Genomic DNA, 13454 nt, shown 5'->3' on the forward strand with positions numbered 1-13454 from the left:
GATTTTTTAGATTCCACATATAAGGGATTAAATAGCAGTTTTTAAGTGCATTTGCTCCTTATCAGAGAATTGTATTGTTCCTCTGTTCATAATATTTAAATTAAATTTCAACTCTGAAATTTAACCTTAAACTGCTAAAATTCTCCCAGTTGCCAGCCAGCCTAGTTTGTAGATGAGATTCAGCTTATTTATAGTAACTAAAGTTTTGTCTTCTTTTTGTTACATATTGTCATATATTGTCAATATATCTGTCATCTTTGATAGATGACTTTTCATTGCCAAACTGGGATATCAGTTTTAATGAAAACTAGGAAGGGGTTTATGGTATCATTAGATATATTATCTTCAACATATTCTTAAAGGTATTTGGGAGGAAATTATTTAAAAAACCCTTTTATTTATGGTGATACCAAGATTTTTGGAGTCTATATTGCAGTACAATAGTGTCCTTTTTAGTATCATTAGAAATTCTCAGCACACAGTAGAGTTACTTAGAAATTAAGTAAATGACATGTTAGGTGCACAGAACCCTAGTTATACCTCTAAGTTCAGAACCTCCTTGGTGGGCTCAGCCATTTTTTTTTCTTATTTTCAATTATCACAAGTAATTCTAGTGTGTATCCAGGTTGGAGAACCATTTACTTATTAGGATTGAGTTTGTTTGCTATAGGAAGATAGCTAAATTTTGTAGAATTTAACAAATGTCACATGAGTTACATGAACATTGTTTCCAGTGTAGAAGAAATGAAATTTGGGAATAGAAATATCAGAAAACAGAATTTCATGTATCTAGTAAAATAGAGCACTATCACTTGATTAGCTGAGAATTAGAATGCTTAAAACTTACTTCAGTGCTATGAATTATGTATAACTTCTTATTTATTGGTAGTTTTGACAGCATAAGCTGATATTCTTAATTTTCAGTGTTATTTGAACATTACTTTTTGATCAGAGGAAGGAAAAGTGTTGTTTCAAGTTAAACAGCTTTAAGTGTTGCTTTTATATGCAATGTATGTGAACGATGAGCAAGTTTATTTTGGATCCGTGAATCTTAAGCTGGTTACTCCTCCTGACTAACTTTGTGATTTTTTTCTCCATTTTAAAATTTTATCCATGATTTCCTCCAGATTTGGAATTCTATGGGATTTAATTCTAAGATTAATTGATTTCTAAGCTTGAGAAAGCAGATTCATTGCAAAGGACATTATTTTGAACCCATATATACACGCCTTAGTAACTCTGTACTTCTCCATTACATAAATATACCATAAGTTATATAACTAGTCTCGTAGATGGTAGGCATTCTGGTTTTTTTCTGGCACAGCAATGAATTGAGTTATTTAGATTATCAAGTCAAAGATGATATATTTGAAGTGTTAATCATGTTGCCAAATACCTCTCCATAAATATCTCACCAGTCAAGACTCGTGTCAGTGGTCTATGAGAGTGTCCATTAATCTCATGTTCACTAGCTCTAGGAATCCCAAAAATGGAACATTCTGGCAGATTGAAAGGAAAAGAATTGCATCTTGTGATTTTAATTTGTAGCTTTTTAGTTATAAGTGAAATAGTCTTTTCATATGTTTACCATTTACTTTTACTTTTCTGTTAATAAGTTGTTTGTCGCTTTTCCACCTTTCTATTAGGTTTTTCATCTTTTTATACTGATATATGATTTTTTTGCTTATTGAGGAACAAAGTACATTGTCACACATTAACAAATATGTTTTTCAGGTTTCTCTTGGGTTTTTCATCTTGCTAGCAGTAGTATTTGCCATTGTGAAGATTTGAACTTTGATGTAGTCAAATTGATCCATCTTTCATTTATGGCTTTTGAGTTTGGCATTTTGCTTGCGAAGGCTACCTAACTCTCAAGATGAATACATTAATTCATGCTTTCTTCTAGAACTTCTATTGTTCATTTTTCAATATTTGAATTTTTATCCATCTGACATCTATTGTGTTTAATTTATTTGTATATTCAGTGTACTATTTATAAGTTAGAATGAAGATGGTTACCATTGGCAGAGTTTTTACTGTAGGGATTTTTGTGACCTGAATTAGACTGTTGATCTCTTTTTGTTACCCAGGTTCACTTTGATGGCTGGAATAGTTGCTATGATTACTGGATAGATGCAGATTCTCCTGACATTCACCCTGTCGGTTGGTGTTCAAAAACCGGGCATCCTCTTCAACCTCCTTTGAGTAAGATATACAAGGATTACTTAAAGAAATGTTTCCACTGTTGCATAGTGTGCTTAATGTTCTCTTTTCCTTCTCATTCTACTTCTCTCCTGTACATTTTTTTTCTATGTAATCGTTTTTCCTCTTACTGCATTTTTAGTTAACCCGATAGTCTAAAGTACATAAAAGAAAAAATTTAATATCTGAAAAAGTAGTGTGTGCCTAGACTTGCTTTTATTTAGAAGTATCATCATCTTTTAAAACTAGTACTAAATTTTGGAAGACAATTTGTCAGACTATCAAAATTTAATGTATCAATGTCAATATCCTAATAGTGACTTGATACGATAGTTTTGCAAAGTAGTACCATCAGGAGAAACTGGGCAAAGTGTACAAGGAATCTCCCTCTGTGCTATTACAAATGCATATGATCTACCATCACCTCAATAAAAATTTCAGTTAAATTCAGTTTTTTGAAAAAGGTACACCAAGAGCTTAACCTGTGTGCTGTCTCTCCCGTCCTGTCTGACTCTGTGCAACCCTATGGACCGTAGCCCGCCAGGCTGCTCTGTCCATGGGATCCTCCAGGCAAGAATACTGGAGTGGGTTGCCATGCCCTCCTCCAGGGAATCTTCCCCACCCAGGGATTGAACCTGTGTCTCCTTCGGCTCCTGCATTGCAGGCAGATTCTTTACTGCTAAGCCACCGGGGAAGCCTTGAACTTAACGTATTGGATTTCAACTGTGAAGGAAGATAAATACATTGTAGGAAGAAAAATGTGGCAAATACAATACATTATTATGGGGTTTCTTAAAAATTTAGCATGGCCTTCCCAACTAGTGGCTTCATTGCTGGATGTCACCTAGAAACTGCACAAGGCCACCAGAATGCACTGCGTGATGTTGGTCACAATATGTTTAAAATAATAAACCTTGGGAACAAATATTGCTTAAATAAATTTTGATGCACTCATAGTACAACTACTGTGCAAATCATGAAAATATTGCTATTGAGTTGAAGCTAAAGACCAAAGAAGACTGCTTCAGAATAGTATATACCCATGTTGTCCCTAATTTATGTGGCAGAAGTAAACCAAAGATTTGATACATGTACATATACAAATGTAGGTACATTTGGGAATGCTTGGAACATCTAGGAAGGTCACGTTAACATGGTTAGTCAGGACTAAGGAGGGTATGAAATATGAAGAGAGTCGCTTAAAGGGGATCTGTAGCTGTTCTTCTGTATCCTGGTGTGTTGTTTGAAGTTTTCACAGCATGCGAGTGTTCATATATTAATTATATTATTTACTTGATCAAGCTGTTTAGTATCATCTCATTATTTCAGATTTAGGTATCTCTGGAATTTGTGACATTTTGAAAGAGGGTTGGATCAAAGTTAACCGTTTCACTATTAAAGAAAGACATTGTGAACAAAGTACTAGGGAAAACCTTTACAAGTAGAGACTTTAAACATAGTTTTAATTTTGTAGGGCCTTCTTTTTCTGTGTATAAGTGTTGATTGAAAAATTGTGTTTTTTTTTTCTTATTCTGTTCCAAGGCATTTGCCTCTTACAGCCTTAACTTTTTGCTTTTTTCTTTTGGCTTTATAATAGGCCCCTTAGAACTGATGGAAGCCTCAGAACACGGTGGCTGCACAACCCCAGGATGTAAAGGGATTGGCCATTTTAAGAGAGCGAGACACCTGGGCCCTCACAGGTATTTGGTGCTTCCACTCACATGGAGATTCCTTCTGTGGTCAGATAGAGGGTGCCTGTCCCTTGTAGGTGGACAATAATGATTTCTGTGTATACTTAATAGATATGAACTAATTCTACATTCAGATCCATATGAACTGTGGTTGCTATGGTGACCATGTAAAAATGAAGAGTGTATTTGTAGTTAAATATTCCTGGGAGAGAATGCATTCATGAATTAAAATAGATTTACGGTAGCTTCTTGGCAACCTGACTAGTTTTATAGATACTTTACGTCTTAAAGTCATTTTGGGTTGACCATTAATAGTGAGAAGAGGGTGGGCCTTGTTGAAAGTATTTGTTTGGTAAAATATTCTGATTGGGTGACTCAACAATTTGAGTAGTGAGAGGTGAGATTATTGTAGATTAGCAGCAAAGATCACAAAAAGCACAAATATAAATAGACACATTTCAGTATACACTGGTCAAAATTAAGTGGTTTTCAATATTTTTCTCTTACTTCTAAGTGACTTAAAAGAGAAACCAAAATTATACATTTGAAATTTGATGTGTTACTTGGGTGATTTGGGGTATTTGTAGACATGTTCAAATATTACTGGAATAGTAAGAATTTCTGTGATTTTAACTGGGATTTTTAGAGAACAGAGGCATCACCTATTCTGGTATATATTAAAATAATAATTTGTCAGTGTAAAGTGTTCTAACTGCGTGTTAATTGGATTGCCCAGTAAGAAAAATGATTCCTTGTTTATCTAGTTTATATAGGTTGTGAATCTTGGTCCTTAAAACATCTGAAGATTGCCCTGCCTGTTTCTCTAAGAATTAATAGGAATTGTAAAATTGACATGGTTGTTTTATCTTCATATAGGTTTCTTCTTCCTTAAATTTCTGTAATCTCAAAGCCTTTTGCAACACTGCTGCCAAGTTTGTTTTATGGGGTTCAGTGTGTTCCAGAGTAAAACTCTGCATGTAGACAGGATCATGATTCCATTTGCAAATATCCATTTAAAAATCCTTTTTGTGGCTTGTATGACTCCAAGCCAAAAGCAGTATGATTAAGGGGAGATAAAAATACTGTATCCTAGGAGTGATTCAGTATTGTCCAGTGAAGGCAGCTGGATTACTTTCAGGCATTACAGTAGTATCTCTCCTACCCTCCCCATCCCTGTGTGGGTATGTTCCAAGATCCCCAGTGCATGCCTGAAACCTGGGATAGTACTGAACCCTATATATATTATGTTTTTTCCTATTCATACATACCTGTGATAAACTTTGACTTATAAATCAAGCACAGTAAGAGATTGGCAACAATAATATTAAAATAGAACAGTTATAAATAATGTACTGTAATATAAGTTATGTGAATGTTGTCTCTCTAAATTGCCTTTGAATGCCTTTTCCATTTTAACTATGTATCTATTACACACTGTGGCCCTCACTTTTGCAGTTTGAGGTACGACAGGAGAACTAGGACAGATTTCTTTTTCCTCACAATTTGACAGATAGAAGATTCATTTTTACTGTAGAGATTATTTCTCCATGAAGTTGAGAGTTGTCACCTGTTCACCTAAAGGAAGCACTTTATGGATTCTCTTTGGCATATCTGAAGTGCCAGCATCACCTCTGTTGTGCTTTGGGGCTGTTATTAAGTACAGCAAGGATGACTTAACACAAGCACTGTGATACCTTGCCAGTGGGTCTGGTAACCGAGGAGGCTACTGGGTCACTAATGGGCTGGATGCACTGGACTGAAGGGTGATTTGCTTCTCACAGGGTCAGAGTGGGACACCGTGAGATTTCATCATGCTTCTCAGAATGGTGCACAGTTTAAAATTTATTGTTTATTTCTGGAATTTTTCATTTAACATTTTCATACTTAGATTGACCTCAGATAAGTGAAACCATAGAAAGGGAAACCACGGATAAGGAATGACTATGGTATATAAATCCAAATAACTCATTAGTATGCCAGACTTCTTTATATATCTATAAATTCTTTCATTCAGTAAATATTTTTGAGCAGCAGTTTTTTTTTCCTAATAGCATGTATTGGATAACCTTCAAGTGACCCTATAATTTTGGGTTATTACTTTCTTCATTTTTTTGGTGAAGCCATCATGACACTGTAGAGGTTTCTCAAACTTGCCCAATTGACAGCTGGTGAGGAGGGAGCCAGGAATAGCACCCAGTCTAACTGCGCCCTTGACCACTCCCCTGTCACTGAGAATCAGGACATGGCTTTCCAAATAAGTGACAGATCTAGCCTTCAGAGAACTCAGGGACTAGTGGAACTATAAAAACTTGATTTAATTAAAATAGGAGATACAAAGTAGTAACTAATATTGAAACTTTGACACATGTACCCTTCTGCTTTACAACCCTAAGATGTTCATTGAACCAAAGGCAGTTTGCTCAAATTATGAAGGAAAAGAGCAAAGAAATCTTAAAAATGGGTGAATACTGACATCATGTTGTGTGGTACAATCAAAAATTTACAAAGAATTTTTCTTTTTGGTCTTCTGGGAAGAAAATCCACCTTATAGCAATGTCTATAATCTCTTTAGGAAATCTGCTGTAGGTCTGGGCAGAGAGGTTTGCCTGTCACAGCAAGGTCTGTGGCAACAGTCCTGTCCCCTGCTTGATGGCACCAGCCACTCATTAAGACCACCTTTCCACAGATGGGTTATGGACCTCAGAGGTGGTCCACTCCCATTTCACAAAGTTTCAGTGATTGTCTCTGCAGTGTTTTTCCAAAGATGCAGTGTTGTATTTGCTAAGTGAAGGGAGAAATTATGAGGAGAATCATATAAGATGTTATGGAGAAATGTGGTTAAAAAAAAAATCTTTCAGTGTAATTGAAGCCATGACATATTGTTTTGGGGAATGAAAGAGGAAGAAGTAGACATCATGGCTTGTAAGACATGCATTGATACAGAAGTGTTCATTTCCTTGTCACCTATCAGACATAGCTGGCAGATCTGTGCATAGTTTGGGGCAGGAATGCAATCCAGAGGACTAGCAGACAGTGTCAACTCCTGCCTGTGTCGTGGCTTCCCATTTTCTCAGCTCACTCCACGGCTTTTCTTGGTCTTCCTGAATATGCTGTTCTCTTCATAGCACTTAACGCTCTTTATCTGGTGGAACATTAACCCTTAGTAGCCACAGTCTGTTTACCATTTCCTTACTAGACTTGTGGAAGAGCTGCTGCATCACAAATGTTCTTTGACAGGTTCATCTCACTGGTGCCTATTTTTGTCCTTGCCAAGAATACTGTGTTTAGGAAAACGTAATGAGGAAATTCTCTTTAGATTAATCTGAGAAACTGCATAAATCAAAACATGCATTCTTTGCTTAGATAACAAAAAAAGTTACTCTTTGGGCAAGAATTACCAATTTTATGAACATGTAAGCACAAGCCTATGTTTTGACTAGGATGTGTTGTTAGCGTCTCCAAAACTTACAATAGTTGAATTTTATCTAAGAAGTGTTGGGAATAGAAATATGTTCTCAACAATGAAATTTAAGAATGTGCTGTTTATAAATGTGGAGATATAAACGATCAGTGAGCGAGTTGGATGTGGATACGGTGTTCCCATTTCTAGAGATGCTCAGCAGCCAGATGACAATTCTGTCTCTAGCAAGGCAGTATTAATATTGGCTGTGTCATGGTGTATCCCTTTCTTGATTCACTCATTTGGCTTACTGAGAGGTCATAATGAGGAGAGATTAAAGGAGAAATAAAGTTATATAAAACTGAATATTTTACATATCTAATGTCTTCAGAAGTGAAGTAAATCTTCCCTATGTAAGATTTTATCTCAGTAAAATTAAACGGGAAAAGAAAAAAAAATAGAAAGTACTTCCTACAACCTCTAAAGAATATTTATAAAGTCCATGGAGAGTTTTTAAAAATTAATAACTCTGGACATACACCTGCAAACCACAGTCATCATTTTAATTCAAGATTCAGTCCACTCTTTGAACAAACATTTGTTGAGTGCCTGCTGTGTTCAGATAATGGGCTAAGTGATGGGCTATACAGAGGAGAAGGCCTCACTTCTAAGGAGGCCAGCATGGTATAAACAGGGATTTGGAGACGCATGAATGAGTAGTGCTCAGAATCATCACCTTTTCCTGAGGGAAGCAGTGAGCCTCCATAACAAGGCATGTTACAGAGTTTTTAATGCAGTTGTTTATTTTTGCTGATGGCCTTTTACCCAGTAGGGGTTAAGTGTTCCCCTTCTTCTCCTTTTAAAATAATAATCCTAGGCAGGCTTTTTTGTGTGTGTGACTTCCTAGGTGCCAGGCTCTGTTTTAAGACTTAGATCTGTTATCTCATTTTATTCTCTCAGCAGCTTTATAAAGCTGGCACTGCTCTAATCTCTGTTTCACAGAAGTGGAAACAGAGATTTAGAATGCTTGAGAAAAGTACCCAAGATCAGAGAGTGGCAGACCGAGGATTCAGCCTAGGCTCTTAAGGCACTAAAGCCCCTACTCTTAACCACTAGACTCGCATGCAAACCACAGTAGCTGGATAGAACTTGTATTTTATAGATTCCTGTCTTGACAGAGAGTGAGAATGAGCATGTGAGCACTTAGGAAACGGAAGACATTGTCCAGTTGTTTAAATAAATGTATTTACAACTAAAAAGGTTGTAAAGGGGGCAGTGGGAGGCAGTGAACAAGGCCATTTTTCCACCTTTCCTAATACACAGGACAGTCTTTCCAAGGAAAAACTGCCTCCTTACAGGGGCCAGTGGGACAAGGATTTGTGTATATAGCAGGTATGGAATGATTTGCTACTAGAGCATAGTGCACCCTAATAAAGTCCTCATAGTAAAGAGCTGTGTAATCCTGTGTGAACCTGTTCCCGTGATGTCTGGGGAACTGTGTAACAGCAGAGTTGTGTGTACATGTATACTTACACATGCCCATGATTGTTTGTAAGTGTACTTGTTGTGCCACAAGCCTTACTTGTGTTTTGTTATTAGAAACTTAATAGACGAGAAAAATGGAAATGATTATAAGCCTAGTGAAACCCACTTTTCCCAGAGAAGTTTGATCAGCACTTCTGTGTTTATAAAGTCATTAAATCTGCATATGAATTTTATAAACTTAAAAATGAGGAAATGGGCCCAGAAAGGTTAAGTACTGCCTCAGTTCATATTTAACCTTTCTGGGCTTCCTTGGCGGCACAGTAATAAAGAATCTGCCTGCCATTGGAGGAGATGCAAGAGATGTAGGTTTGATCTCTAGGTCTGGAAGATCCCCTGGAGGAGGAAATGGCAACCCATTCCAGTATTCTTACCTGGGAAATCCTATGGACAGAGAAGCCTGGTGGGCTACAGTCCACGGAGTTGCAAAGAGTTGTCATGACTGAGCATGCACACATAGTTCATAGCTATATGACAGCATCATCTTGCTAAGAGGTGGTACTCTCTGGTTTAATTGTCATGGATTAGGGATAAAGAAATAATTCAATATTGCAAGGTACTTTTTGCTCCTGTAGGAGACAGCTGGAGTTATACACTAATGGGATGATACTAAGCAAGTTCCCTTTTTTAAAGCTTCAATCTCTGCATGTATAAAATGAGCATTAGAATAGGAATGATTTTCCAGGTTTGTGGGAGTTAGATGAGGTCATGCAAGTAAAGCAACGTACCCTGGGTAACACACTCCCATCTGTGTAATGTTTGTTGTCATTCTCTTCATTTTACAAGTGTCTTGTAAAACAAAGTCTTCCAAGTTGTGTTTGCTCATTGTGGACAGAGCTGCAGAGCACATTTAGAGCCAGGTTCTTGATTTCCATCTGGGGCATTGCCCATCCCTCTGTGCACACTTCATTTGCATTCTGTGCTTTTTTTCTTTTTCTTTTTTTTTTTAATCACCTCCCACTATGGGAACCAGCTGGCTTCTCTTTCTGTCCCAGAGTAGTTGTAAGAACTGGAGATGTTTAAACCCATTTGATTTTTCTCAGGGTTCAGAAGAAGAGAAGGCTTAGCACAATATGTATAGCCGATCAGCACAGGGTTGTGCTGGTTGATCATCCTGGCCCAGTAGTATATCTTTGCTCGGAAGGCTGTGATTGTTTCCCTGCTTCAAAATGAGAGTTTGAAATTTCCCTCTGGCCCTAGCAACTGAGATAAGGTAGATATTTAGATGCCAAGTCTCATTCTTCATTCTTGCCTCTCTGAGCTACCCATGTTTACATATGGTGGTCTAGAGAGACATTCTCTTCCTTCACTTAATCAACAAACAGAGGAAGGGGCTGCCCTTGGGGAGCTTATAAAACTTCTAAACTACAGCTATTCACTGTAGTGTGTAGGTGGGGACCCAGCCCATCTAAAAATCCAGGAATCTTCCCTGTGTTAGAGTGGGGTTAAGATCAGCACCCTCATTTTCTTTTCTTTCTTCATATCTGATGAATTTCAAAATTAACATACAGTTATTCAATAATTGTAAAGCCAGGTGTTTAACAATGAGCCAAACATTTGATGGTTGTGATATTCTAGGAAGAGCAACATATTATGTGTCAAAAGAAATTAATAAAAAAAATTATATTTGTATTTTTTTCCTGCCACTTTTTTCCTGAGTGATAGTCACTCAATTGTGTTCGACTCTTTGTGACCCACGGACTGTAGCCCATCAGGCTCCTCTGTCCATGGGATTCTCCAGGCAAGAGTAGTGGAGTGGGTAGCCATTTACTTCTCCAGGGATCTTCCCAACCCAGGGATCGAACCCAGGTCTCCTGCATGGCAGGCAAATCCTTTACCGTCTGAGCCACCAAGTAGATGATTTGCAATAGGGTACATACGCAATATGAGGAAGAAAGAACAAAGTCAAAGTTGACTGTGATCTGAGAATTGGTTAATGTATTTCCTTTATCAGAAACAAAAAATCAAGAACAAGAAGAGATGGTTGTGTTTTTCATCCTTTATGTTTTCAGGGGAAGGGAGTTCATTAAAGGTGAATTTGGTTTTAACCGTGTTTATTATAAGACATAGCAGTATAAAGTAACGTGTAAGTAAGAAAATAAAGATGTACTTTTGCTTACAAGTTATCTGTGATAAATTTTGTAGACCATTATCAGAATCACTTTGGGAGCCTTTGCACACTCTTTCTCCTCCCAGGAGGTTGTGTCAGATTCTCTTGGTAGAGGGCAGAAAGGCAGCGTTTAAAAATTTTCCCCAAATATTACCTCATCTGAAGAAAAGAATATGAAGGACACGAATATAATTTACCTAACTCCACCTCATTTCCAGATTTCAGTAGGTTTCCTAAAAACCAAGGACCAAGATAGGGAGTTAGTCAGAGCAGTTGATTCTGTATCAAGATACAGAAGCTGCCAGTTGTTCTGGAGTTGGAAGGTTGAGGCCCAGGCACAGAAGTGTGCTGACTTCATGCTGAATGAACAGTTAGTGGTCCAGATTCCCTTTGCTTGGATGACAGGAATGATCCCCAGATGGAATCTGAGAGACCAACCCAGTGGTCACCAATGGAAGGGAAGGGAGCTAGATGGGTCGTTATCCAAGTTGCCTTCTTGTCCTTTTTCATATGAGGGACAGGATTAGCTACAGAATGATGTTTTTAACTGAGCAATCAGGAATGCATATGGGCCTGGAGACAGGAAATGGGGGAACCTCCTTCCTTTAGAGGGCAGCAGCTGTTACAAAGGAAATTAAACACTTTGTGATGGCCCAGGGCCTGGAGATCACTTTAGGAAGCAGGTCTGCTCTGTCTGCTAATCATCTGTCTTTGTCCCACCTCTGTCTCCAACCCTCCTGGGTGGAGCATTTCTCTCTTGGGCTGATTATTCCCAGAGTTACACACAGGCCCTGCCCTTGGACAACACAAGAGGGAATCCTTTGTTGACCATTACTCACTTCCAGAGATTGCAGGAGACTGTATTTAAAAATTTAGGGCAAAGACATATTTTCTATCAGAATATACTTAAATTATGTTTTAAAGGTAAAATATTTTATGCTGTGTGTTTAATCTATGTAACTATATATTCAGTTAAATTTTTGCATTTTACATTTTGTAGCTTGTCATCTTAATTGGAAGAAGTAATTATGGTCTAATAGGAATCTTCTTTCTTTTTTTGATTTGTAATGTTTTAGTGCTGCCAACTGTCCCTATTCAGAAATCAATTTGAATAAAGACCGAATTTTCCCAGATCGTTTAAGTGGTGAAATGCCTCCAGCTAGTCCATCATTTCCAAGAAGTAAAAGGGCAGACACAAATGAAATCTCTTCGTCTCCTGAAACCAGGTAATTAAAATGGTAATATTAGTGTTATTCAGAGGTACTGTGGTTGAAAGACATTTTTCTCTTTAGGTGTTTTATGTTCTATGGTGATGTCTTCTAGTACATTATTGAAAATGCCCCTGACTTAATGTGAAATAATGGTGGGGGTCAATACTTGGATTTAAAAAAATTTAGGCGAATTTTTTATAAAAGTATATGCACATCAGGCAAGATTTTTCTTGTTCATGTTTTAGCTGAACTTGCTTGATATTAGAAGTTTGGAAATCCTAGTCATTTTATTTCCTGCTAATTCATATTTCTCAATGAACTGATCCGTATTTATATAAGATCATCCTCTGTAAAGAAGATGATTAGATACCCTGTGAAGAATGGAGTTTCTTTTTGGTGCTCATTATACACCATGTGCTTATATCTACGTTGTTTAATTTAATTATTAGGGTATTTGTTGTATAATATGCTCAGTCATTTGGTTTTGATTTCACTTGTGGAGTTAAGTTGGAACGTTTTAACCTCTGTGGATTATTCACTAAAGAACCAAGTTTTGTTTGATGTATCTTTAAGTAAATGTCCTCTGTCCTTGCACTGACTGAAGAGACTACAAAAAGAAAACAGAGTAATAGAAAGATGATCCTTTGCACTTATGTTTGGGGACATTTCTTTTATGGAGAGTTTTTAAAATCTAAGGCAATGTAGTTCTTTGATTGTTTTAATATTTGGTAGCTTCTATTCTCACAGATGTACCGAGTGAACATTTAAATAAGTCTGATTCTCAGTTCACAGCAATGTTGTTGAAGCAAGGGCATTTAAAATATCAGTATCCTCATAGAAAAGCAGTTTTGCCCTATGGATGAAGGAGAGTTATAACCTCTTTAATTAGAAACAACAGTGATGATTTATTCTTAATCTTTAAAACCATGACTAATGTAACCTAAACTCATTCTCCTAACTCAGAACCCTATAATGAGGGCATATCACTTGAAGAAATTTACTTTAAGACAAATGAAGTACTAATTCACATAGTAGTGATTATAGCAACAGAGTTCATTGACTCACAAGGAGGTAAGGATCCCTAAAGTTTCGATTTCAAAAGCCAAGATATTGTATAAAATTTTAAAAGAATACTCTGAAGTGCTGGCAGTTTGATCTTACAGGCTTTTCACTAACTTTCTGGGCTCTGGGCTGGATATCTGGGCTCAGTTTCCTCACAGCAGCAAGGAAGAAGTTAACAAATGAAAGGTTGTTAATAAAGTCTAATCTCATGGCTTGAGAATGGTTGCTTTAAGGTA

General features: G+C 37.1%; 1 protein-coding gene across 21 annotated transcripts in view; it reads left to right on the forward strand.

Annotated features, from left to right (window-relative positions):
- L3MBTL3 (L3MBTL histone methyl-lysine binding protein 3) overlaps positions 1-13454 on the forward strand; it is a 101649-nt gene that overhangs the window by 61508 nt on the left and 26687 nt on the right. For all 21 annotated transcript variants that reach the window (XM_081530832.1, XM_081530837.1, XM_081530842.1 and 18 more), the window contains 3 exons: positions 2091-2205; positions 3800-3902; positions 12022-12171. In XM_081530832.1, coding sequence (XP_081386958.1) covers positions 2091-2205; positions 3800-3902; positions 12022-12171 — 368 coding nt within the window. The remainder of the gene's footprint in view (positions 1-2090; positions 2206-3799; positions 3903-12021; positions 12172-13454) is intronic.

This window comes from Giraffa tippelskirchi, chromosome 9, assembly GCF_054371585.1.
Source record: "Giraffa tippelskirchi isolate mGirTip1 chromosome 9, T2T-mGirTip1v1.2.pri, whole genome shotgun sequence".
Taxonomy (NCBI): domain Eukaryota; kingdom Metazoa; phylum Chordata; class Mammalia; order Artiodactyla; family Giraffidae; genus Giraffa; species Giraffa tippelskirchi.